The 25,745-nt window shown below is 42.8% G+C and overlaps 1 protein-coding gene across 1 annotated transcript; it reads right to left on the bottom strand.

The window, feature by feature from the left end:
- Positions 1-483: 483 nt before the first annotated feature.
- Positions 484-21,379, bottom strand: M1AP (meiosis 1 associated protein). Its single transcript, XM_010167693.2, has 9 exons — positions 21,081-21,379; positions 15,652-15,834; positions 9,548-9,725; positions 5,950-6,123; positions 4,277-4,427; positions 3,145-3,286; positions 1,915-2,121; positions 906-1,061; positions 484-624 (listed from the first exon to the last, which is right to left on the bottom strand). Exons 1-9 carry the CDS (start codon positions 21,327-21,329, stop codon positions 484-486), a joined length of 1,581 nt encoding a protein of 526 aa, XP_010165995.1. The 5' UTR covers positions 21,330-21,379.
- Between the last annotated feature and the right edge of the window lie 4,366 nt (positions 21,380-25,745).

Raw genomic sequence — 25,745 nt, 5'->3', positions numbered from 1 at the left:
TCAAAAGCCGTTTTATGCTGATTCAAACACCCTGCTTTTTTCCTGCTGACCCTGCTTATGCAGGATGAGGGCAGCTTGACGTTACTGCCCACTTTATCTGACTTCCTCACCGCTGTGCTTGCAGCTTTTCTGCACCTGCTGACGGCAATCTGTGGTTTGTGGCCTGCACCAGCCTTGTCTCAGAAGCCAAACTTTGAGGCACGCTGGTGATGTGTGCTGACAAGAATGGGAATTATAGGGTGTTGGGGTGTAGCTCAACTCTGGACAGAGGGCCCCAGAGTAGTAGGCTTCCTGCAGACTGACTTGGTGACTAACAGAACCATAAAACAACGAGGAGGAACAAACGATGGGAAGTGCCTGTCTGACCAAGGCCAAGTGTAATGTCTTGCCTGACCGCTTCCGGTGCAGCGCGTAAGGCCTGGCAACCGATCAAGAAGCCGAGCTGTGTCTGCACGTGAGCAGCCTCAAGCAGTGCCGTGGGGTTCACTGCAGGAACTCGTCATACTCCTTGGGGAGCAGGGAGCATTCACAGGAATCTCTCCTCGCCACTGCTGGTCTGAACACTTGGGCAGGAGAAGGAGCCATCAGAAGGGGTGCCACCGTGGCTTTGGCTCTGCTCTGATGCTGCAATATAGGGACAAAACATGAATGCACCTTCTGGAAGGAGGTGCTGGCTTGTCCAGCAGCGCACTGTCTAGCTATGTCTGTATGTGCCAGCTGTTCAGCATCCTTCTTCTAAAGCACATGAGCTTATGCTACACCCATCCCTCTGTGCTGCCAGCTGCAAGTGAATGTTGCCGCTGCCTTCCCTGTATTGCTAGGGAGCTGCCCTCAGCCCCTCTGCAGGAAGCAGACCAGAGGGCAGAACAGAGACTATCCAGGCTAGTCAAAGGCAAGAGACATACCTGCTTGGGTTGATGCCGCTCTGGTCGCTGGTCCCTGGGCTGGACCTGCTGCCTGTGCAGAGGTTTGTACAACATACTCTTCAGGTATTTGTAGAGGTTGCTTTTTAGGTGCAAGGGGTTATAAGCAACTTCCACTTCCAAGCTGTTCAGGGCACTCTGCTCAGACAGAAGAAAGAATCTAATGGCTATGAGATGGGACAGGTAGAGGCTGTAGGGTTTGCTTGGGTTTTTTGTTGTTTTTAGTATCGAAGGCTTTTTTTTTTGCAGGGATGAGTGTTACAGACACTCCATGCCACCCTGCAGTGATGGAAGAAGGGATCTTTGGCTGTGCTGCTACTGACAAGGACCACTCCTAGCTGTGTATAGAACAAGAGGCATCTGCAACCAGGTCTTAATGGATTTAAGCATTCCCTTCCAGCATGCAGTCCTATTCTCCCCCATGCCCAGAATCAGCCAACAAGCTGGAGCACCTTGTCTGGCACTGCTACCCTCAATTCTCTGCTTCATAAGGCCTCTTCCCCCTCCCCTGACAGATGTGCAACATTTCTCCAAAGGACAGGCATTTGCTGTCTGTGAAGAAAGCTGTAGGATATATTAGCTGCTGGGAAGTTTTGGAGTGCTCTATCATATTCCAGCAGTCGCTAGACATTTTCACAGCTGTTTTCTCCTCCAGTCATCTGCTAAGGCCTATAGTGAGGGCTCTGCCCTCCTGGCATCACCTGAAGCAGAGGCAGACAACTTGGTAGAAGAACGTATGGATGCACAACAGAAAATGCAGAAGCCTGTATCTATTGGAAGAAACAGGAGTGCTTTATGTGTTGATTTATCTTATGCCTAAAGAACCTCTATCTGCAGCCTGAGATCCATGTTCCTCAGCAATGAGGGAGATGGATCCATCTCCAGCCACAGCTGCATGTCCTGTGCATAAAGGCTGATCGTTACTCTGATCTCTGCTTGTACAACTGGGATCCTCTCCACAGATATTTGTGCAGGGCTGTCAATGACTTACCTCTATAGGGCCATACACGCTCTCAGGATGCTCAGCAAGGAGGGCTGGGAAGGTTGATGGCAGCAAGAGCTCTCTGATGGCGACTGCTTTGACAAGTAGAGTGGCAGAGTCGGAAGGGACAATTATGTAGTAGGAATGCACCACAATGTTCCAGTTTGGACTGATGTTCTGTGGCTCACGTTTGGCCAGAAGCATCCACTTCCTTTTCTAAATGGCAAAAGCCGAAATCAATGTGAAAAATGGGCAATAGGTGCTTCCTTCACTGTAGGGGCTGCTGGGTTCAGGAGCAGAGACACTCATACACATCAGATATTCTGCATTATGGTTCAGGTTAGTATGTTTGTTTGTTTGTTTTTTAATTGAATGTAAGACAATTCTTAAGAAAAACATCCAATTTTGCTTTACAATATTTCAGTAATGGAAAGTCCTCCATATCCCAAGCTTTAGTTAATTATTTTCACAAAAATCATAGAATCATAGAATGTTTTGGGTTGGAAGGGACCTTTAAAGGTCATCTAGTCCAACCCCCCTGCAGAAAGGGCCATCTTCACCTAGGTCAGTTTGCTCAGAGCCCTGTCCAACCTGACCCTGAATGTTTACAGGGATGGGGCTTCTACCACCTCTCTGGGCAACCTGGGCCAGGGTTTCACCACCCTCAGTGTAAAAAAATTCTTCCTTATATCTAGTCTAAATCTCCCCTTTTTTTGTAGTTTAAAGCCCTTACCCCTTGCTCTGTTGCTAAAGGCCCCACTAAAAAGTTTGTCCCCATATTTGCTATAGGCCCCCTTTAGGTACTGGAAGGCTGCAATAAGGTCTCCCCAGAGTGTTCTCTTCTCCGGGCTGAACAGCCTCAACTCACCTGTCCTCACAGCAGAGGTGCTCCAGCCCTTGGATCATTTTTGTGGCCTCCTCTGGACCTGCTCCAACAGGTCCAGGTCTTTCTTATGCTGAGGACCCCAGGGCATATCTAACTCCAACCCTGATTTTTGCCCCCAAGCACTGGATTGTCATAGGCTAGAGAGTCTTCTCTGAGGATTGATGTGCTGTAGTGTCTTTCAAGTGGATGCACTGGCTAGAAGAATTTACAAGCTCAACTCTGACCCAGTGAGATGAAGCTATCCCTTTTGGAATGTTTTCTGGTGCAGGTTAGACAGATCTTACTAGATGTGCACTAACTATTAATTTCTGTGGCAGACCCTCCCCATGAGATTGCAGTTTTCACACACTTACCAGAAGACTATGACATAGAGCATGGAAGCTGTGCTGGTTTGTCTCCAGTTCATCCCAGTCTAGCTGCCAGCAGCTTGTGGGCTTGATGATGAAGGGCAGTCCATACAGTACAGACTCACAAACCCCTTCAGACTTCAGAGCCCTGCAAATATACAGCTCATGTTAGTGAAGCACAGTCAACATGAAAACGGCAAGAAGACTCTCCCAGGAGATGACTAGCTCAAGTGGCTATGGCAGTATCAGCTGCAATACTGCTACAAGCACTCAGTGTCTGTACTGCTGTGGCCCTGCACTATGAAACCCTGCAGAAAAGTCCAATTGCAGTGAAAAGAGGCTTTCTTGCTGATTTCTAAATTCCCTTGTATCTGCATTGACAAGAGCATGCCAAGCAGCAAATTTAATCTTTGTGCATTTTGTATACAAACTAGATTGTTAATCTGGCCTCTTGGGCAGTAACTCACCCAGGCAATTACATCTCTTCCTAAGTGATTTTTTACTGGATCTTGGTTTTCCTGCATTTAAACTGACATGTGCTCTACTCCTGCACAGAGCCAACATTCCACCACAAACTTCACAGTGCTTGACATCGCCTGTCCATAGCACGCTTCTGCTTCATGACAGGACATTATTAAGTAGCTTCAGTGCTTTGGCTGTGGGCCACATGCACGGAGTGCTCTTCAGCTACTGACAGGATGAGAATCATTTTAAGAACAACTGAATAGTTCAGAAATTACACAAAATTTTTCCTATATATAAACCTCAGAAGGACACTAGAGAGCATCACTCCTCTTGTTATGCTTTGTGCTTACCAGCCATAGACTGCTGACAGTAAAGACAGTAAATTCTTCCGTGAAGTCACACAGCACCATGAGGCTTTGCTTGCTTTTTTACTACTAGTTAGCTCAGGCTCTGACATCCAGTTAATTACTGCAGCCTCATTAAGTAGCGAGAGAACAGCAGAATTATATATGGAGCAGTAGCTGCAATCTACAGAACGTCACAGAGGAGGGCAACAACTGTTGCATGAATAACATCTATGGCGTTACGCTCCTAGTTGAACTCATACAGAAAGAATGGCTGTGGTCACACCAGCCTTCCAGTTACCAAGCACAAAGCACATAACAACACTTACTTTACAACCCGGAGTTTATACAGCACTGTAGCTGGCCAGGCTGCCATCTGGCAGGGCGAATTCAGATCTGCTGCTCTCACAGTGCCATCAGCCGTCCCAGAAAGTAGAGCTGGGTCGAGCAATCTCTCCTGCAAATCGCACTTCAGGCACACTAGGAGAAGATTGGTTTAGATTGCTAGGAATGGCAGTGTTTAGCACATGACATGCTCAAAGCACTTACAAACACTAGGTTAATGTTTTCTAGCAACAGCAACTATTAAGGGAAGAACAACAACACTAAAGCCTGTGATACCAGGCACCAATCTAACCCTATTTTACACACAAGGGGAAATACCACATAATTGGCATGTTAATGAAACGATGATTGGTTGTTAACTGGGCAGGTGAGTTCCAGTTTTGGCCATGAGTGGCCAACTGTAGAGGGAGCAGAATCTCCTTTCCCAATGTTACAGAGCGTTCAGGGCCACACATTTCCTGACAGCTTTTCCATCAGTGTTTGTGGAGAAACCCACCACACTGATGACACTAACTCTGGTATAATATGATACATAGCTGCATACAATTTCTCTGGCCTTTTACAGATGAGTTGGGAAGTGAAACAACTGACTGCAGTGTAACTCGGTTTGTTTTGCTAGCTATAATAAGACAACACATCAAGTATGAAATTTAATGTTACGATGAAGGAAAATACACCTTTAACAAAATATCATAATTGCCTGTGCTGGTCTGGAGGCTGTTACGGTAGCTATTACATAATTAAAAAGTCAGACCAAGCTTTAAGATCTGCTTGCTGTGGTGCATATCCGCAAAAGCCACCAGAAACTCTGTATGAGCTTTGCTTCCAGACTGGAACTGGCCTGTAGATCACCAGAAGAAAACAAGTGTGCTCCTGCTGCGATGGCAATGGGAAGCTGCACATCAGTATCAGACTGGAGTGGCTTATAGTACCATACTGGAGAGGCATGGGAAGGGGATTGCAGGGACTGCAGGTGCAGATTCCCATGGCAGTGCAATGGTGACAATCCAGTTAACAACAGCTTATGGGAAACACCTCTGTCTGCAGGAACTGTTGGTGTTTTTAGTGCTCACCCAAGGATGGATTAGGGATTTGGACTTAGCCTGTTAAAGGAAAAAAAAAAATCACGTATTTCTCATAAATTTTCCCAGGCATTACTGTAACTGTTGGCAGCTCCAGCTAGAACATTATCTCTTTTAGGGCTAAATCAATAGATATAAATACAAGCCAAGTCCCTTTGTAAGACAGCCTTCATTTAAGTGCAGCTCTGGCACAGACTTTTAGTATCAAACAAAAGGAACACCATTTTTAGGGTTAAACAACTGAGCCAGAAGGTCCTTGGCTCTCAGTATGTAAGGCCCCTTTTACCTTGATCAAGTGGTGATAATTCACATACTCTTCAAGGAACATTTTTGCTACAGAATGGAAATTAATTTTAGCATGGCAGCCTTGGGACATGGCAGCAACCTAGAAGTATTCTAAGCAAACGGCCCCCCTGAGCCTGAGACAACAGAAACTCCAGACAACTTTCAAAGTCACTCAGAGACCTCACTTGGGACTCTAAATGTGAGGGAATGTGCTCATAGGACAGGCCTGGGTAATCTTTAAGGCTGTGGGATTTTGGAGCTCCCTGCAGAGTGGGAGAGAAAATTAATACTTAGGGTGGTCTTTGGTGCAGCCGCATGGCTGAAGCCTCCTGATGGAAGGAGGAGATGGAGGTGTTCTCTCTCTGTGCCATAGTCATGTAGCCATGTTTTAAACAGCATCTCCAAGCTGATGACATTGTCCTCTATGGTTTGCACATCAATGTCCATTCCCAGGATTGCAATGTCTGCAGGAAAAGAAGGTGAAAAAGCACAAATAGTTTCAGCTATAGAAAAGAACATTCTTTTGCATTTTCCACTACACTTTACCTCCTTAGTCCCTCAACTGCTTTCACATAAGAAGTCCTTCAGAAGCTATTATGCAAATCACAGCACAGCACCTTGATGCCAGCCCTCTCAAAGGACATTGCTACAAGCTGAGCTGCTCCACGGGCCACACCAACACCCTTCTCATCAATGGGGTGTATACACAGGTGACAAAGGGAATTACCTGTTTTGAGAGAGAGTGTTTTAAGACTGGTAAATGTTTTAGTCCTTTCCTCAGTAACTTTTTTTCCTATTTTTAAATTTTCTTATCTGTAATAGATATATATCACATATCTTAAGCTGGCACAATACATGGCAATTGTAAAAAGAAATTCACTGCATGCATTGCTGTCCATTCTTGGGAGGAATGGGTTGGGATGTCAACATGTACTGTGCGATGGGTCTTAAAACCCTTAAAACTCCCGGAGAGCTATTTATTGGTCAGCAATCTGCAAAGTGCATGTGGAAAAAGGTTCCCTGGGACTTGCAGAAGATGGATTATGTTCATAAAAAATGTATTAGTGCTTTATCTTCAGTGCATGTTTTTTGTTTTCCTAAAACAGGAAAAGATAGGACCAACATCTATATCACATAAAATATTAACCTTCATTAGCAAATGGTTTGGCAATGCTCAGATGCTTGAAGTGTTTGTAATGGGTTGGGGCAAGAAAGAGATAATAATTCTCATGTTATCAATTAGAGGCCAGTCCACTGCATCCTATCAGTTACTCCCACACACTATTCCCACCGCAAATGCTGTATGCATTGCTGTCTTTATGGGATTTATTATATCGTGATCTCTGCTCCAGTTGGCAGTCTGGCAAGCCCTAATGTTTTATCATTAAAAAAACATTGCAGATTTAGTCTCTGTCCCACAGACGAGCTGCTATGCAATTTTGAAGAAGCAATCCTTGTTGCTCATCACATGGTCTTTGTTTATCTAGAAATGCACTCTCCCAAGGAGGTTGCTCTTGTGAAGAAGACAGCAAGCATTTTTCATCCACAACAGGCTGCTGTTAGCACATTCAAAGACGACTGCTTCATAGAGACAAGGAAAAACTGCACAAACGTGCCCTAAGACCTATTTTTTTCCTCATGTTAATTAATTAGAATTTGTCTTACCCCCTCCAATTTCACTTCCAAAATTCCTTAGAGGGTTGGGGCAGAAGGAGGGAGAAAAGCTAAGAATTTAATTCCAATAGCTGTATCTCAATATAGGTTTGTTACTTACATTAGTGGTCTGCAGATCTACAGGATTTCTTTCAAGACAAAAGGAGATGATAGACCCTATAGCACAGATTTGCAAGTGAAAAGAGGCTCACTTTTTCTTTTCCCAGGGTAATGTAAACCCAGACCAGCTTCCTGATATCAAACAGTTTGATGGAGGAATGGAATGGAGGGGAGGGATTTAGGACTGTTGTTCCTGGAAATTTTGGCAACTTTTCATTCCAGTATGCTCTGAATACTAAGTCATAATTGTTAACCGTGTCTCAGAGCTTCCAAACATCCTTTTATCTAAACAAAGAGAAAAAATAATCAAACTTGGATTTATTCCAGTGATCTTGTAAACACAGAAGATCACAGAAGATCTAAACATGAACATGATTTATAAACACAGTTTATAAATTTATTTAAAATAATTTACTGTTTTTTTGTGGTATGGATTTTATATACAGGCATGTATGTCTGATAATCTCAGTTTTGTTATCAGCATCTTAAAACAACATTTATGTTGATTTGGTCTGCCACCAGATTCGTGGGATGCAGAGGCAGCAGGGACAGCAGTCATCGTCTGTAGCAAGATCCTGCAGATGGGGGGAAACCAGCATATTTAGCAGCCATTTCATCAGCTCTGAGAAAGAGCTGAAATACTTGAGCAGAAATTAAAGTTAGGTAAAACAAAATACAGAAGTGAAATTTGTGGTTCTAGCAGGATTGCGATGTACAGGCTCCTACCACTGAACCCCTTTGGTACTGGACTTTTGAGCACCACCTGCATGGTTTGTTTACAGTCTCCTCAGCACCTTTTGTTTTGAAACAAAAAGGCTCAAAAGAGGAGATAACAGGAATTTCTGTTTCTGAATTTCTCATTACTGTAGCTTAAATTCTCACAGCTGAAAACTGTCAGATTAAGGGAGGAGATTGTCAGAGATATGGCCGGGAAAATTAACATTCAGGGCCTGGGGTGTTCTCGCTCTTTCACTAAAGACGCACGTGGCCAGGTGTGTGAGGGATGGGGCAAAAGGGAATCTGCGATCCACCTGAACAGCCCCTACTCTGCCAATTGACCAGGAACTTGCCACTGTGACCAGAAAAGAACAGCTAGAGACAGATAAGACAACAGCATCCAATATTTCCTGTCACTCACTAAAAACAATATCACCATTGCTACTAACAGGTCTTAACGCTAACCTCACAAGGCATCGGGACTCAGGTTTTCAAGCTCATTATCAACTCATTGTGAGAACTTGCTTGGTACCAGGTGTGTCTTGTTGATGGGGAGTTTAATTGTCAGCAGTAAAGGCCTTTGAAATTGAGACCTGGATTGGAAAGCAGAGGTTGCAGGGCTACAAATAACTCATTGGTGTGCAGTTACTGGTTACTGAAGGACAACTGTAAGAGCTCAAGAAAAACTGCCCCAAGCAGAGAGAAAAGAAGCAGCAGCTAAGCAAGAACAATATCTGTGACAAAACCCAGCTAATTAACAGGGTAAGTACCTGACTTGGTCTGGGAAAGTAACTCTTCTCAGTATTGTGCAATATGTAGTCTGGGGGAAAGGACTAAGTGTTAAGAATTGTCTAGAAACCAAACTTGTAAAAGGATGAGATCTTGAGTTGGTGGGGGGGAGGAGGATGCAAGATCTTTGAAACTGTAAATGGCCTGCCTGCTTCTCCTTCCCTGTTTTGTCTGGCTGCCTGATTCTCTCTTCCCTGACTGCCTGCTTCAAGGATTCTGGTTGCCTCTGCCTGCATCAGACAGTCAATTATGCCAGGGTGATGCTCAGCAGGATGAGTGTATGTGTCTAAGAGTGTGTTACCCCCATAAACTCTATGCATTTTTCTCTTTAATCCCTTAATAAAGCTGTATTGCACATTAAATCAATTTTAGGTAATACCAAAAGATGCAGTAACGCATGAAGTCTATATGCTTATTTTGCCCAAATATGACAAAGCCCCTAGAGAAGTGGTGTGGTACAAACTTTCTGCTGTTCCTCCAAGGGCAGTAGTTCCTACTTACATGAGTGATACTAAAAGGAAAGTGGCACATACCAGACCAAAGCAAGAGCTAGTGGTTGTCCTGCTGTCCAAAGCCGTAACTTCCCTGAGTTCCCTGTGTTATACTCACCATTGCTGATGGGCTCTTCTGCTGGCATGCACTGTTCCATGTCCTCAGGCTCCAAAAAGTCTCTCTTCAGAATCTCAATGACTTGTATTCTTCGTAGACTCACAAGGTCTACATCTTTCAACTTATTTTCCAGCTGCTTTACCATCTCTTTGCTTGACTGGCTAGTCAAAATTGTGACCTGAAATACAAATCAGAGTGTGCAAGAGCTGCATCTACCCTAATTCTCCCTTGATAGGTGATGACGCCTGGTCTGTTTGAATAGCACAGGTCCTGCTACGGAGAGAGGAGAGAAATCTTGCTAAAACATCTCATCTATTCCAAAGCAGGTTTAAAAGCATTTTTTTAGAGCTTTGACTTATATTTAAGCCAATATGAAATGGTTCACTGTAGGACCACCAATAGGTTTTGTGCCTGGAAGAAAATGGAATAATCCACAACTGTCTTATATTCTATGCTTTGTACTTACAGTCAGTGAGTCTGTGTGTATAGGAGGGGCTCTGCCTGAGACTTTCTGAGGGACAGCGCTACTTCCCATTACTGCATCAATTGTAGTTAAAGTACACTAGCTTTGGCCTCCTCACTTGAAGGCTGAATAGGAATTTTTTTTTATATCGTCTATCCTAAAGATATTTCTTGAGAGCAACAGGAGGTGTGATCCTGCCTCCCAGTTTTAATGTAATACTAAGTAAGTGACTGCAAAGAATTCCTTCATCATTGACAATCAGCAACAGTTTCTAGAAGCAGGTATGTTTGACACCAGCTTCTACCCTGAAAGAGTAATTAGGTGAGAAAGTTTGGAGTTCTGACCTTGCCTGATATTTAGTAATGAATACATTAAGTATGTATGTACTTAACATTAAGTACTGAGTCTTCTTATCACATCTGCTCATTGCTTCAAAGGACTTATTTACTAATTCTAAATAAAGCATAAGGTATGTTTTAGGTAAGACTGGTAACAAATGTCCTGTAGGGAGCATTTGGGGAAACTTAACAGTAGACTTTCATAGATGAGTTATACAACAAAGACATTAAACAATGCCAACAGAAGTGACAGTTCAGGGGATAGGTTTTTGGTTTGTTGTGGGTTTTTTTGGGTGGGGGGGAGTGGAGTGCAGGGGAGAGGGAGTATGCCTTCTCCATCTAGATCTATCCTTAGTGTTTATCTATGGGATATTGTGAATGAAATAGTAATTATGATCTCCTTTATGAACTGACAAAGATAGATAACAGGAACTGTTCTTGAGTTTGGAGGAGCAGAACAATCTAAAGAGACTATTATTTTTTTTATACAGCTACAGATAGAGCATTTCCTACCCTAGTACACTTTAATTTCATGAAAACCCTTAGGTTATGTGACGGAAGCTCATCTGCACACCCACAGAGGAGAACAGAGACACAGTGACAGGCGGAAGAGCCCAAATAATGCCCTGTCCTGGCTACTGCCCTCAGCCCATCAAAGACCCACTTCCCCAAGCCTAACGGAGCAGAGGGGCACGGTGTCAGCCCAGGAAACAAGGTTAGGGGCTTAGAGGAGGGGACACGCTCTGGACCCATGAAGACAAGTCAAACCCTTGAGCACTTTTCTGACTGAGAGTGGGGTTGCTGCCTAGGGGTGTGGGACATATTATAAGATGCAGGAGAAGAGTAGTTTGGGATTGCACAAGGCTTATTATGGGATGTTTAGGGGAGGAACCACAAGTGGGCCCAGGGATGGAGCTAAGTGATTTGGGAAGGAACAAGTGTGGGAAAATAGAGGTGGGTAAGGGGATAAAAAGAGCCGGTTCCATGTAAACAGTTGGCTGGTCAGTACACTTGCCTGGCCAGGCCCTGCCCTGATCACCACAGTCTGTCCCATCTTCTTAAATTCCTTCCCAGCTCTGTCCTGGGTAAGGGATCTCCTCTGTGTGCATGTGTGCGGCCAGGGGGTCTCAGGGCAGCAGTGGGAGGCACACCGTGGGTTGGAGGCCTGTGTGTCTGGTGCAGGGGCTGGAGCAAGTGTGATGAGCATGGAACCGTTAGCAAGGATCAAAATGGACCAGGCATAGGTGAAAACGTGAAACAGCCTGGGAGCAAGGGATCTCTAGGGGTGAGACCACAGGAGGAGCTGGCTATCAGAGGGATGAGGGCAGTCCTGGCCAGCTCTACGTGTGCGTACACAGGATGGTCTGTATCAGCAACTGGAGTGGGGCTGCAGCCTTGAGGATTTGTATGTCCAGATGCCGGCATCTGGGGAGACTGGGATCCAGGAGCAGCTACTGGGCAGACTGACTGTCTGAGCCGAGCTGCTGGATATGTTGTACATATGGAGATATGGTTTTTGATATATATATATAATACACACACACACACACACACACATATATATATTCCTGCTAGTGGATCTCCATCCTGCTCAGCCAGCAGTGGGAGCAGGCTGAGGCCATTGGTGCAGTCTGTATTTGTCTGAGTGCTCTGAATGCCCATCTGTGATCTGTGTGATCCATCACATATGTTTATATGTGTTATATATATATATATATGTGCTCTGTGTTCATCTGCCTGCTGGGAATACATGCTCAGCCTCACAACTGGTTGGGCTGCCTGGAACTGTGTCAGCCTTGCAGATGTCAGATCAAGCCCAATTTCCCTAACAAAGTATACCTCTCCAACCAAAATTATCCCTAGTGTCTGAGTTAATGGGAATGAAAAAAATTGTTATGGGCTCCTTTTAGGAATGAATTAAAATGGCTAATGGGGAGTTCTCTTAAGCTGGAGGCAGCTGAACTGTCTAAAAGATATAATTATCTTTTGCAGAGCTATAGACAGAGTATTTGCTACCCTGATGCACCTTTATTTCATCAAAACTATGTGTTGATGAAATAGAGTTTTGATGTATTTCATCAAAATGAAAATGAAATTCATTTTGAATGAGTTTCAAAATGTAGCCTGTCACCTCCAATTTACCCTTTTCACAACCTGAGTCACACCAGCACATGCTGGTCAGAGACCAAGAGAAATACTTTACCACATACAAAAACTGAGGTACCTACTGTGACTTCATATTACCACAGTTTCTAGAAAGAATCCCTCGATGCCATTATACTTCCTAATCTGACAAAAAAAAAAAAAAAAGGCTAGTGGTGACTTGAAAAACGTTTTTTAATCCTGTTGAAGATTGGCCACATTTCCTGCCACGTAGCTGCTGCTGAGACTTAGCTTTGCTGATGCTGGTGGCTTTTTGTCCCTGAAGTTAGGATCTCAAAGAGTAAGCATTTTCAATACTTTTAACAAATACTTGGGTTTTATATTATTACAGGTTGTAGTAAAGTCTGCTTTCTATGCTTACTAGTCAGCTAGGAATATTCTTGCCTCTTTGTGGTTTGACTGTTAGGAAAATGCACATTTACCTAAACACTGCAGCTGATTTGCACAAGCAAATTGCCAGTGGTGCTCTTGTACTCGAAATACTGGCCATCATGGTCTCATGCTAAAGAAACTGTACTTCTACTGTAACCATAATACCTCCTTAGCTGCCTGTGTGTCTGCTAGCTCACACGTAGGCATACTTACAGTCGTGGGTTCCTAGGGTGTAGCTCCAGAGTAGTCTCTTCCACACAGATGGAAGCGTGTGGAAAGCTTTTTGGTTTAACTTGTGTTGCTTTAGAAGTGCAAAAGCAAAAAAGAGCACTTCTTTGAGAAGAGAGCCTCACAAACAAAAATGGTCACTTCCTCTGCTGGGACAGGCCAGTGCATCTCAGGGACAGGTCTGGCCCCTTGCTGGCTGCCTCTTCTCCTGCCCAGCAGTGCACACATCCTCTGCTAAGCACCTTCCCTCTGCTGCAGGATTTCACAGATAGTGATCTTACTTGTTCCAAATTGTTTACTGACTGTGATTATATGCCTGGATTTTGCTGTTCCAGCCAGCACCACGGGTTACTGTATCTCAGTAACAAGGCCACTGAGATGCCACTTTGGTAATTGGGCACTGATGCACCAAAATGACACACAAAGTATTACATTTTGATGAATAACAAACACTCCAGCAGAAAACATGACTTTTGAGTCCTTCCCCTCTTGGTAACTGCCTGTTCTTTCACATCTGTTGATACTACTTTAAAAAGAAATCCTTCTTCCTGTGAACCTTGCTCTGCTTTCTATATTTGCACATATGTTCTCATGTGTTGTTAGCAGCTTCCCTCCTATTTATGCAAGTATACACACCCAGCTGAGAATACAGCCACTAGCATGCACCAAAATCTATTTGATCCTATCCCAGGACTGCTGTACATACAGTTGTCCCTAGAAGTGTCCCCTTTTCTACAGGAATCTGTCCAGAGGGATTTGAGAACTTGATATATAAATGCAGAACTTCTGCACATTGGATGCCTGAGACTGCTAGATCACTGAATACTAAAATTTTCTGGCATGTTCACTGTACATAGGGTCATATCAGAGCCACTGCTCAAGCTGAACAGTGACAACACAACCATGCAATTGGCTCGGGAAGCACTGGACAGACCTGCTGTGTGCATGTTCATTCCCACTGAGAATCCTGGGAAACAGGCAATGCTGGGTTTACGGTTGGACTAGGTGATCATAATGGTCTTTTCCAGCCAAACTAGTCTATGATTCTATGACACCAGTATGTATGTGTACTGAAATCCCAAACATCAGGCTGTCCTACCCTACCAACTCATGTCACTAACCTGTCCAACAAGACTTAGTTAAAGTTCCTGTTCTTTCTCCAGGCAAATCATCAACAACCAGTCACAAAGCTTCACAAAGCCTGAGCAGAAAGGAAATGTTTGGATGTGCTGTGTCAAAACGCTTTACCCCCCCTTCCCAGGGCCTTCCTTCTTAGAAGGAAGTTAGAGAACTTCTGTGGCATGGGATACAGTATAACACATAGCCTAGAGCTGGAATGAACAGAAATACCTTTCATGATGCAGGAATACTTATTTAGCTGTAGGACTTGCTTTTAGGCTGTCTTACGAAATTTCCTAAGCTATGTGAGTGTAGGTGGAAGATGAGATACACATTTATAAAGCATGATTCATAAAGTGCAAGTGAGAGAGAGTGTGCTCTTAACGCGTTACCAGCTGTGCCTTATTCAGGGCCTTGTAAAGCACAAGGAGTGGGGACAAAGTACTAGTGCATCAGGATTACAGCAGGCACTGTCCTCCTCTAATTCAGGCATGGGCAAAGCAACTGAATTGCCCCATTCTTTCTGTGCCTACCAAAAAGGTGTTGGAGATTACCCTTTTTCCATCCACCCAACGTAGGGATGCGTGCCAAGAACAGGCGTGATGCTTCATGAGTTCAGAGGATGTCAGTTGTACAGAGGGTACAATGGTCTTTTTAGACTTCTCAGTTATTTCACGCAGCCATTGCCAACAATGTATTCTAAGGGACTCCTATTACCATTTGCAGAGTAGAAGCCCTGTGGAACTCCCAAGCTGCCACTGAGAAAAGAAAAATGCTAATTAAACAAACATTCTTGTTATTCCAAATACTGACCATATTTCCTTTTTACTCTGAAAACTGATTTGAAGAGGACTGTGCCAAGACAATAATCATTCTGTAGGCTTTTCCTGTCTTTTGCAACTATACCAACTACTCTCAGGACGAAATGCATTTCTTTTGTCTGTAGGAGTTCACTTCCAATGAACTGTGGACATGCTTTCAGGCACAATGAGGACCTTTGTACAAACATCCTATTACATCAGTGAAAGTTCCAAACACTCTAACCGCAGAATGTAACTGTAGGCTGAAAGGAAAATCATGTCCATAAGTACTGTGAATGTCTGGTTTTTGACACAGTTCTGTGGATGTTTTTTTCAGCTTTATTTTGCTTACCTTCAATCTTAAATGCCTGGAAATTAAATTCATTTTTCTGTACCATAAAGTAAGTCAGTCTTTATAAGCAACTCAAACCTGAATCTGTCTTTTTTTTTTTTTCCCATGAGCATTCAGAGATTGCCACATGGGTTTATTTGGAGGGCTTATTTTCTTAATTATTCTGTCCCTCCCATAGACCTTAGGTACCACACAGACTATCATCTTAATATGCTAACAAGTGGCAGGTCTGGTGGATAGCTCTCACTGCATTCCCAACATTTTCTCACCTCAACAGAACTGTTTGCTGAGCCTCCTGCTGCTGTGTGTCTGCTGTATTGTTTGAACTGTTGCAATCCATCCTGCACAGCCTGTACCACTCCATTTCCCCCCTGTGGGAAACAGCCTTCTCTTGGTAGTGAACGGAGCTCCGAAATGCAGGCTTGAACTCGTGCAAAGTTTTCTCTCACTTGCTGCAAAACAGTATTCAATTAATTTGAAAGACTAGAAATGTCAAACTGATAATATTAAATATTTTTCCATAATATGGAAGGAGGCTTTTGAATTTGGAGCACTGAGATAGGACTGGGGGCAGGAGACAAGTCATAAAGCAGTGAACAGTGAAACAAAACCAGCTGATTGTTATGCTAGTAACAGTACATGTGATGACTCCTCAAGTTTTCAGCTGTCTACTTATTGTCTGCTGCTAGCCAAAATGTAGCAGTTTGAAATGCCCCTCTCCTCTGGCCCTGCATAACACAGAGGCAGAACTTGAGACATAACTAGGAGCACTGAGGTAGTGTGATGTCCTCAAGCCATATTCACCCCTACCATATCCATACTCCTTTACTCATCAGGCTGTGAATCTCTGGAACCTGCCTTCAGGAGGGTTTGGAGTCAGACTGTGGCAACAGGTTCAAAAAGGTGTTCTACAAACTCATGGGTAACAGATCCAGAAGCAGATACCAAGAGGAATAACCTCAAATGTATCCTCTATCATTCTTATCCTCTATCTTAATACAGAAGAATGAGCTGCAGAAAGTGATTGGCCTGGGGCACTCCCCCAGAATAGTCTTTCCCTTTGAGAACGGGCTGACAGACTGTTGGTCTGACTCGGGAGGGAATTTCTTAAGCTCTTACACTGCTCTTTTAGGACATTCACCACAGTAATGATTATCAAAAAAGCAAATGCTGCTTCAAAGATGAGCTACCAGAGCAAGTTTTAGAAAGGAAAAATTATTCTATACCTGTCATTTGTAAAGATGTATTATTCCTTCAGGCAACAGCTACCACTGTACAATGTCTGTCTCAAGGACAGCTGGTTTGACTCATTATGGCAAGATGAATGTTATAAATGCACAGATTATTAACCTGTTGTGCTCCACTATGATGCTTTGTGTCAGTCTCGTGGACTGGAGGATATTGGGCCATGTTCTTACTGCCTGCTATGCACTCTCCCTGCAGTCCAGGGCTGCTGAATCCTTGTATCACATATGTTGCTCGGGACTTCCTTGAACTTGGTATCACTTCATAGTGGTCACCTCAATCTACAGAAGGCAGTCTGAACATGATCCAGACTGGCCAGGATCATGGCAGACCCCTCTCATACTTTCTCCACACAATATTAGTTGAGGCTACCTGGTATTTATTACCCAGCCATGACCTTTCCTTAGCACAGACGTGATAATGCTAGGGAGCACCCAGGATCCAAAGGTGTGTGGAGCATCTCACCTAGCATTCACACAGATGTCAGCTCCCCTGAGCTTCAACAACAACTCAAAAGTTGAGACATACCTAGCAGGTAAACTGGCAAAATCTGTCCATAGGAGAAATTATTAGTGAATTCTATCAAATCTGTTTGAAGCAATATAAGACACTGCTGACAGAGGTCACCTTCCTCACGGAAGAGGCAACAGATGAACATATGACTTGTTTGCTTCAGATGCCTGGAGCTCTGAATCACTGAACCACTCCATGGTTTACAGTGTGGTCTTTCAGTGCAACTAAGTTATGAACCAGGGGTCTTAGATGCGTGTTCACAAACAGCTCTGATAGTTCTGCAAATAAAGTGGGGAAGAAAGCTGGGACAGCTCATACCTGACCTCAGAATGGTGAAGAGAGCACACTTAAGGAAAGACACCACACTTTGTACTCTGCAGTGCAAGAAGTGTCTGGCCCATTATGTCATTTCTGCTGTGAGGTTAGTGGTCTTTGATAAATGCATCAAGCAGATGCAGCCAGGAGTCTCTTCAAAGTGCTACAGCGAAATTCCCTGCAGTTAAGATACCTGCCCTGCAATCCCAGGATGCAGCTGCAGCTCACACAGATGTAAACCAGCTGTCTCAGGTCAACTATTGCTCCTAAGAGGGGCAGAACAGGGCTCTGCACAGGCTGCAGGTCAGCCTGAAGTCCAGTTAAATACTTGTCCTGTGGAACTGGCACCAGCAGAGTTGCATTTTCTCTTGTATATGCACAGCTACTTTAAATGTTAACTTGGGCGAGTCTATGCAAGCTGCAGTTTTAACTCTGGAATGTGTTGGCACACAAGTTAAGCTTCTAAGCACATATTGTTTTGTCTATTTCTGACTGCACCCCTCCTCTAGGTGCTGACACCCAGCCCAGTGCCATAGGCCTTGACATATCTCATCACATGTGACCCTGTCCCTTCATTACGCAACTGCAAGGATTCATAACTTCACACTGTGTGTCCAGCAAAACATTTTAATCTCCAACACTACGTTGCTTCCAGAGAAAAGCTATCAAAATGCAAGATCAAAGCTGGCCACGAGCTGGGGTGGGCACTGTGCTCACTGCCCAGTCTGGCTTCTTCCACACGTTGTACTCTCACCCAGTTCACTTTCTTAATTTGCTAGTCCCTGTAGTTAACATTGTTCTCCCTTGTTTCTTTTTCAGCTCTTTTTGTCAGGGAGGCTCTAGGAGTTGTGAGGGATGGCTGCCCATCCCAAGGGAAAACCAGTAAGAACAGGGCCCATCAGCTGTAGGTGCTCTGCTCAGAGTCCTTACTCAGTCCTACATTAAATTTTTTTCACGCTTTAATGCTTGCTTCCCCTTCTTGTCACCATCTGTTGTCCTCCATTAAATAACCAAAGAAAGGTTATTTACTTTCTTCCTGGATTCCTGTTCTTTGGCATCCCCCAGCCTTTCCAGGGAAGCTCTTTGGACTTGTTAGGGTCAGGCCAATAGAGGGGACCAGTAGGAACAGAGACCATAAACAAGTGCCCAGGAAAGACTAAAAAAAGTTAACCATATATGACACCTCCCCAGGTACTCTCCCAATCTATATTTTCAGCTCTGGGGCTTTCCTGACTTCATATGATTTGTCTAATAAACAACCTTTAATATGGCTCTATCTTGGTACCTCACTGAGAAGTATCAAGTTGTTCTCTAGTTAGATCAGAAAGTCAACATGATAAACAGCATGTCCTGTTGAGACAAAGGGGCAAATTCAGGAGAACAGAAGAAGCAATGGAGCCCTGGTATTTCTGAAGAAGGCTGAAATGGAACATTCATTTATCAGGCAAAACTGCTCCTGATTCCAGAAGCTGTAGAGGACCAGGTATCATCAGTGAAATTAGGTCCACTGAAGAAGACAGTCATCTTGCTGAACTTTACTGTTCCTAACAGAAAAAGAACAGTTCTGAAGAACAGCCTTCCATGCAACAGCAGATGTCTGAAATAAAGAGATGGCTCCCTAGGTAGAACACCCGAGCAGAGCTGGGGAGGAGAGTGGGGGCTCATGCTGAAGTTGTGCCTATCAACCAGGTATGCACTACTGGCTCAAGGCTTTGAGTGTGAACTTTGCTGACTTGGACAAGTCCCAGGGAAACACAATATTATGTCAAAAAAAGTTGTGATTACCAGTCACGCAAACAGGAGGAGGGGGTATTTTTTAGCTCTCTGTACAGCATCGCTGAGTCCAGTATTGGAGTGTAGCATCGAAAAAACCAGAAGAGTGATACATGAAAGGGGCTAGAAGTTATTAAGGGCCTGTAAAAACACCTTGCATTTACATTTAGACTTTATTTTCTTTAATTTACCAGCTGGAAGATTAAGGAGGAACTCGATTATGTCCAGAGGAAGAAAGTATAAAATACAAGCAGGTTCAATCTAGCCAAAAGAGGAAATATACTAACAAATCCCTGGAAACTAAAGCAAATAAATGCAAATTACAAAGCAGATGTAAGTTTCACAATGACAATTATTAACCACTGGAAGAAATTATCAACAGAAGTACTTCATTCTCCCTCTTGTAATATCTTCAGATCAAAACTAGATGTCTTTCTGAGGGAAGTGCTTTAATGATATATGGGTACTTTAGTGAAATATAATAGCCTGTAATATGAAGGAAGCCAAACAATGATCTAAGGGTTCCTCTGTCTTTAAAAACTGTGATTATCAAAATGAGGAACTGTTGTTTAAATAAAAAAGGTAGTCTGTCATGAGCAGAAGATTCATATGATAGGACCAGGAGAGGGATTGTGTCAAAGTGCAGTTGTGCTCTGGTGAGCCATGGTTACCAATGAGATCTGAGGTTGCTGTCAGCCAGCATATTGGATCAGTGTCAGGACATGACTAGCAAATACAAAAGCAGGTGTATGGCCCCAGAAACTTACAAATTAATTTGGACATAATGCAAAATCACAGAAAACAGGCCTGGAACCAGTTGTGAAACAGATTACCTGTCCACCCTACAGTGACATGCCAGGATGTAAATTAATCGTAGGAACCAAGACAAGTGTCTGTTCTAAAGCCCCTAATTGGAGTGATTTCATAACATCTCCAGAAAATGTTTCTTTGGTATCCCCTTAGTTATCCTTGTCACATTACCTATAACCTATTCTACCAAATAAACACCACCATTAGCCGCAGGCTTCTTGCAGATAAAGTGGAAGGGTTTATACTGTGTGTTTACACTGCTTTGCATAAATGAGAGTGCTCAGTATGACTGTTTATAATAGTATTACTTCATAGATTCTTGTGAACTTTATGATGCTTTGTAATTCCAAACTTTGATTGTAGAGTCATTCCCCGTCTATATTTATTCTACTGCATATCCATAGATGAGTGAAATACTTGTTCTTACTGACTTAGATCTATATATTTAAAAGACATGTAGATGTGGCGCTTAGGGACATGGTTTAGTGGTGGACTTGTCAGTATTAGGTTGGACTCAATGGTCTTAAGGGTCTTTTCCAATCTAAATGATTCCATGATTCTATGATTTCAGGGTATTTCTCAAATTTAGGAAAAAAAAAAAAATAATCTGATCCCTTCCTCTTAAATGTCTGGAACCCAAATGACATTTGAGACATTATGGTGGTAATATTTGTGTAATCAGCAGGTATACAGACCATTTCACCATCCAAATTACTACAGCTGTAGAGCTGTGTTTGATAATTTTGATAGAGAAGCAGACATAGGAAGAAAGTAGCATATGAAAGGGAGAGGCACAGCAGGTGTTTTAGAAGGGAGCAGCACAAAACCTAATTTATGCCTGTGAACAACTTCACACTCCTCCTTTTAAACATCATTCGTTCATAAAGTTCACCTCTTCCATGAAGTCTATGAAACTATGCTCTTTGAAAATGATTAATTCTTAGATATAAATTTGTAGTAAATTGTAACTTTTTACACTGAACTGCAACCATGTATTGCAATCATGTTTGTTAGACCCTAAGAGACATAATTTCACACATACCGTAAAGGGAAGCAGACACTCCTGCTGGCTCTGCACCACGTAGAGGCTCAGCAGGGGAACACGGCAGGGGCCTGTCAAACTGCACACCAAGCACAGCGTGTTTTCCAGAGCTTCAGAGAGTACAGAACAAGTGTTGGTCCAGGAAGGTGATGTGACATCCACAATGAGAATCCGCGATGGCTGCTGGCAGCGTACTTTAGTAGCAGGAAATGTTCTCCGTGTTTCTGAGAGCAATTTTCTGGAATTCATGGCTTCTGAACATGGGTATTAGATGTTCAGTTATCCATCTGCATCTGAACAGGAAAAATTAACAAATAATAGCAATGAGTGAGACTCTGCCTTTCTCATTGACTTGAAAGCAACCTGAGACACAGCAGACAGTAATGAATTAGAGTCCTGCAGCTTTCTCCAAAGCAATCACTGTCTATACTCTAAGATAAACCCACACAAAGATAAGTGAAAATTCATATGGCCAGAAAGCAAAATGGTTCAACTAAACAAAATGCATGGCAGATACACTCTTACAGATGCAAAGAGAGCAATTAAAAATGTTAATAGCATAACCATGGCTAGCCCATGGATGAGCTGTGTGGTATGTCGCATGAACCCTCAGTACAGCTCAGGTGCACCAGTCTCCAGCACAGAAGTGGTCTCCAGCAGCTGGTGGAGAGTAAGAATTTGAACTCCCACTCCTATCTCTGCAGTGGTCAAATGATGATACCCAAACGTCCTGGGGTGCACACACTCCCCACTCCTTGATACCCAGTATAAGACAAGTAGCTGTCATATCCAAAAAAGGGCAGCATGATGCAGCAAGAAAATATTTCATATACATAAATTTTACTGTGTGGATGACGGAGAACCAACCTTTGTCCTTCAGAGTCTCTAACACCTGGGGTTAGCTTTCTGCACTGACAAAAGCCTCAATGAATGCAGCACTAAGGTTGCCCAGCAGTATCTCATATTGTTCAAGAACATGGGATTACTGCAAGCCTTAAAACATCTGTAATGTCAGAAACTCCATCAGAAAGTATTTTCAGCCTAACACCAGCTTTGATTCCCAGGGCTGGCAGGAGATGCTGGGATTGCTATGCACAGGGGTAGCTGTTCTTCATGTGTCACAGAGCTGTGCCACACAACACAGGGATTTGCTAGAACTGCTCAGTGGTGCTCTCAGTGTTGCAGACCAACAACATCTTGCACAAGGAAGGAAAGGAAAGACTAGGGCTGCTCAGTTCCCTGGTCCTGTGTGTGTGGAACAGAGGCGGTTCTTGTTGCGGTGCCCTGGGAGACCACGGATCCCTGAGGCACACGGAGTGTGTGGTTCAGACACGTTGCTCCTTCCCTCCCTTTTTGTATCTTTTATTTCAAATATCCACCCTTTCATCCAGCAGCACCACTGCATATCTCTGTGTGCATACGGCTCAGCTGGTGCTGTTTTGAGAGACTTCCCCACAGTCTTTAAGAAAATTGTACTGTTTCCATGAAATCACAAACAGGAGGGAGTGCACTGTTGGTCTTGTGTCTTTCGTGTGCCTCACATGTACAAAACGCAGGAAACCACTCAGCCCTGAGCCCAGAATGAACACCTTGTTGTTTAGCGGAAAGGTTTAGAGGCAAAGTATTTACATGCACTCATGCTCAGACTTTGAATATTAAGTTTGTTCCCCCTTTGTTGCCCTTCAATGCATACATCATAAACACATGAGCCAGCATTTTCCTGTTTAAAATTATTTTTCTTCCTTCATCGTGAACAAAGTTGCTGCCTAAAATCTTCTCTTCACTAAATCTAAACATATCTGCACAAAGCACTCGGTGCTGATTCTAAGGATATAGAAAATGCTCTAAAATGTGCCTTGCTCTTAGAAATAACAGTAGTGTGTAACCATAGAAGACTACTTGTGCCCAGAAAAGTGTCTGTATAATTGCACATACCTTCTCAGTAAGAACTAGAATTCTCTCTTCCTACAGCTGTGTAAATCCCAGCACGATAAGTAGAAGTTTGAAGTGTCCCTGGGTTTATATAGCTGGGCTCTGGTCAGAACCCAGGCCAGCACGCGTTCTTGTCGTTTGTGTGCTATGTTCAACTGAGACAAATAACTCTTTTATGTTCACCAAGGGACAAGGTACTATATTTCTTACAGCCTCCAGCACTTTAGAGTAAGAATTTCTGTAAGCCTGGAAAAGAGCAAGAAGTGCATTTCTATTTGATTGAAGTATCATCAGAAAAAACCTCTGCACTTGTAGGATGTTTGTCAGTGACAGCAAAACAGAATGATCACAGACTGAATTTCAAAACTGAGGCTAACAGTTCAGAACTGGTGAAAATGTTTTATATATATATGTAGGTATCTTGCTTTGACTAGTAACCTGATATAATTTTATTGGAAAATGAAAAACTGCTGGATACCACTTTAATTGGTGTCTCTTCTGGAGCTTTACAATTTACAGGAGAGTTTAGTAAATTACTTCACTGAATCTGGGAAAATGCCTGTATTTTTGTCATGAGGCTTCATACTACTGAACTCTGCAAGCCCCCAGTGCTTTCCCAAACAAGGAAACATAACCCATCCCACAGTCAGAAATCTGGAATAGTTGGGTCTTTGATTTGCATTGGTTTCAGGTAGAAAAATGAGCCTTGATTCTGAAAAAGACAGTTTTCCTAAATTTGAATGAATGCTCTCATTCTTGACACTGTACAGGACTATGTTTATTTTAAACTGCTTTAGTAAAATGGATCCCTCATCAGCTACACTCCTTACCAACTGAATGAATTTATTTTCTTCCTAATTGTAGTGTCTTAATTAATCTCTGCTTAGCAATATTCATATGATTTATGTACAGTTCTCTGTACAATACTTGACATACAGCGTAAACTCCCCACCTCTCTTACAGCCTATACCAGTCACACTTAGCTGTGATGAGATTGGATGGAAGAAGAATTCTGTGTAATAGTCTAACCGGTTGCTACAGTAAAATAACATCTTCATTTAAGCAGAAGGGAACTGCCAGAGACCCCAGCCTAAGGGATTGCACCATAATTCAGTGTGCATGAGTGAAAATGTTAGTTCTAGCAGCTGATATGACATTAACTTATCAGCTGTCAGAGCTAGTTGCTAACTGTGATGTACATTTTGTTCAGTGCAAGAAGATATAAATTTTTTCAGAAGCAGAAAGACAGGGACAGAAAGAAAACTTTGCCATATTGAGTGACTTGTTAGTGCTGATAACATTCTGCAGTTGCATATTATCATGGACTGGTTTGGGTTGGGAGGGACCTAAAGCTCATTCAGTTCCAACCCCCCTGACATCAGCAGGGACACCTTCCACTAGACCAGGTTGCTCAAAGCCTCATCCAACCTGGCCTTCAACACTTCCAGGGAGGAGCAGCCACAGCTTCTCTGGGCAACCTGTTCCACCGTCTCACCACCTCACCCTATGTGCTTAACGTGTTCCAGTTATATGAAACCATTAAATAATATCCAAGTCTAAAAAAGTGTAAATGAGAGGCAACACCAAAGCCACTGGTTAAAGAATACTAAGGATAGTCCCCACCTTCTTGAAGAACCAGAAAAACTTAGATCCAACCTCACTCTCAGTGGGAAAAAAAACAAAAACAAAACCAAAAATGTGGATAATGAGTTTTAAGTTAAAAATGCCTTACTCCATAGCTAAGCCCTACAGTCCTGCAGCTATGAAGACAACTACTTTGACAGTGGTCTGTTTACAGAGAAGTAGGGAGTAAAACAAAAAAAAACAACCCTTGAGATGCAATAATAATGAATACAAGCTATTGGCAAGAAAATTTGCTAATTGGCAAAATGGTGGACAAAAGGCACCAACAAACATTAACAGTCAACAGGTTTAAGGACAATATAAACTTATTCTGTAAATTATTAAAGAATAAAAGCTACTCCTTAAACACATCAAGAACAAAAGGCAAGCTCAAAATTGGATAAATCTTCTATGAGCTTATAAGGATATTATTTTCATTAGCAATGCAGAAAAAGCGCTCAGTAAGTATTTTGATCTGCATTTAGAAAAAAAGCACTGGTAACTAATTATTCTCTTTTATATTAGTGGTTAGAGAGGATATTAACCTGCAGCTGCTAGGACTGTGAGTTTCACATTTCAGAAAGGGGATCTTTGTGCCCAGGAGCTTTTTGAACCTTTCCTGTTAACCTCTAACTCATCTCGGGGCTGCGCAGTTCCACAGTAACCATCATGTTCCTGTTTAAACAAAGAACATGCAAAAAGATTCAGATAGCAATAGCCTGTTTGTCATAATGTACATTCCAGGCAAATTCATAGAAACAGTGATATAATGCAGTCAATAGCAAATTAAAAAAATGTTGTGTAATTATGCCAAATAAATCTCATTAATCAATAGATTTTAGTAGGATTACATACAGGCCTAGATGGTTGAGACAGGATTGTCAGCAGAGTATAATTTGCCTCTATGAAACACTCAACTTAAACACACCTGCTTTTAGTCACCATATCGCTATAAAAGGCAATGAATCCTCTCAATGAATAGATTAAGAGCCTGTTAATGGAGAAATTGCAAATATCTATAACTGAGGATTATTCGGTAAAATGTTCCCACTGCAGTTATACAGCAATCTATTTTTTACTTAATTAGGTGGAAACCAGATGATACACAAA

Source organism: Antrostomus carolinensis, unplaced genomic scaffold (assembly GCF_000700745.2).
Source record: "Antrostomus carolinensis isolate BGI_N321 unplaced genomic scaffold, ASM70074v2 scaffold1090, whole genome shotgun sequence".
Classification (NCBI taxonomy): Eukaryota; Metazoa; Chordata; class Aves; order Caprimulgiformes; family Caprimulgidae; genus Antrostomus; species Antrostomus carolinensis.
This window is presented reverse-complemented; position numbering and strand designations above follow the sequence as displayed.

Coding starts and splice junctions, on each gene's coding strand:
- M1AP (XM_010167693.2), bottom strand. CDS start 21,329: ATGAATTCCAGAAAATTGCTCTCAGAAACACGGAGAACATTTCCTGCT. Junction 9,726..15,651: donor CAGCAAACAGTTCTGTTGAG/GTGAGAAAATGT, acceptor TTTGTATTTCAG/GTCACAATTTTGACTAGCCA. Junction 3,287..4,276: donor TATAAACTCCGGGTTGTAAA/GTAAGTGTTGTT, acceptor GTATATTTGCAG/GGCTCTGAAGTCTGAAGGGG.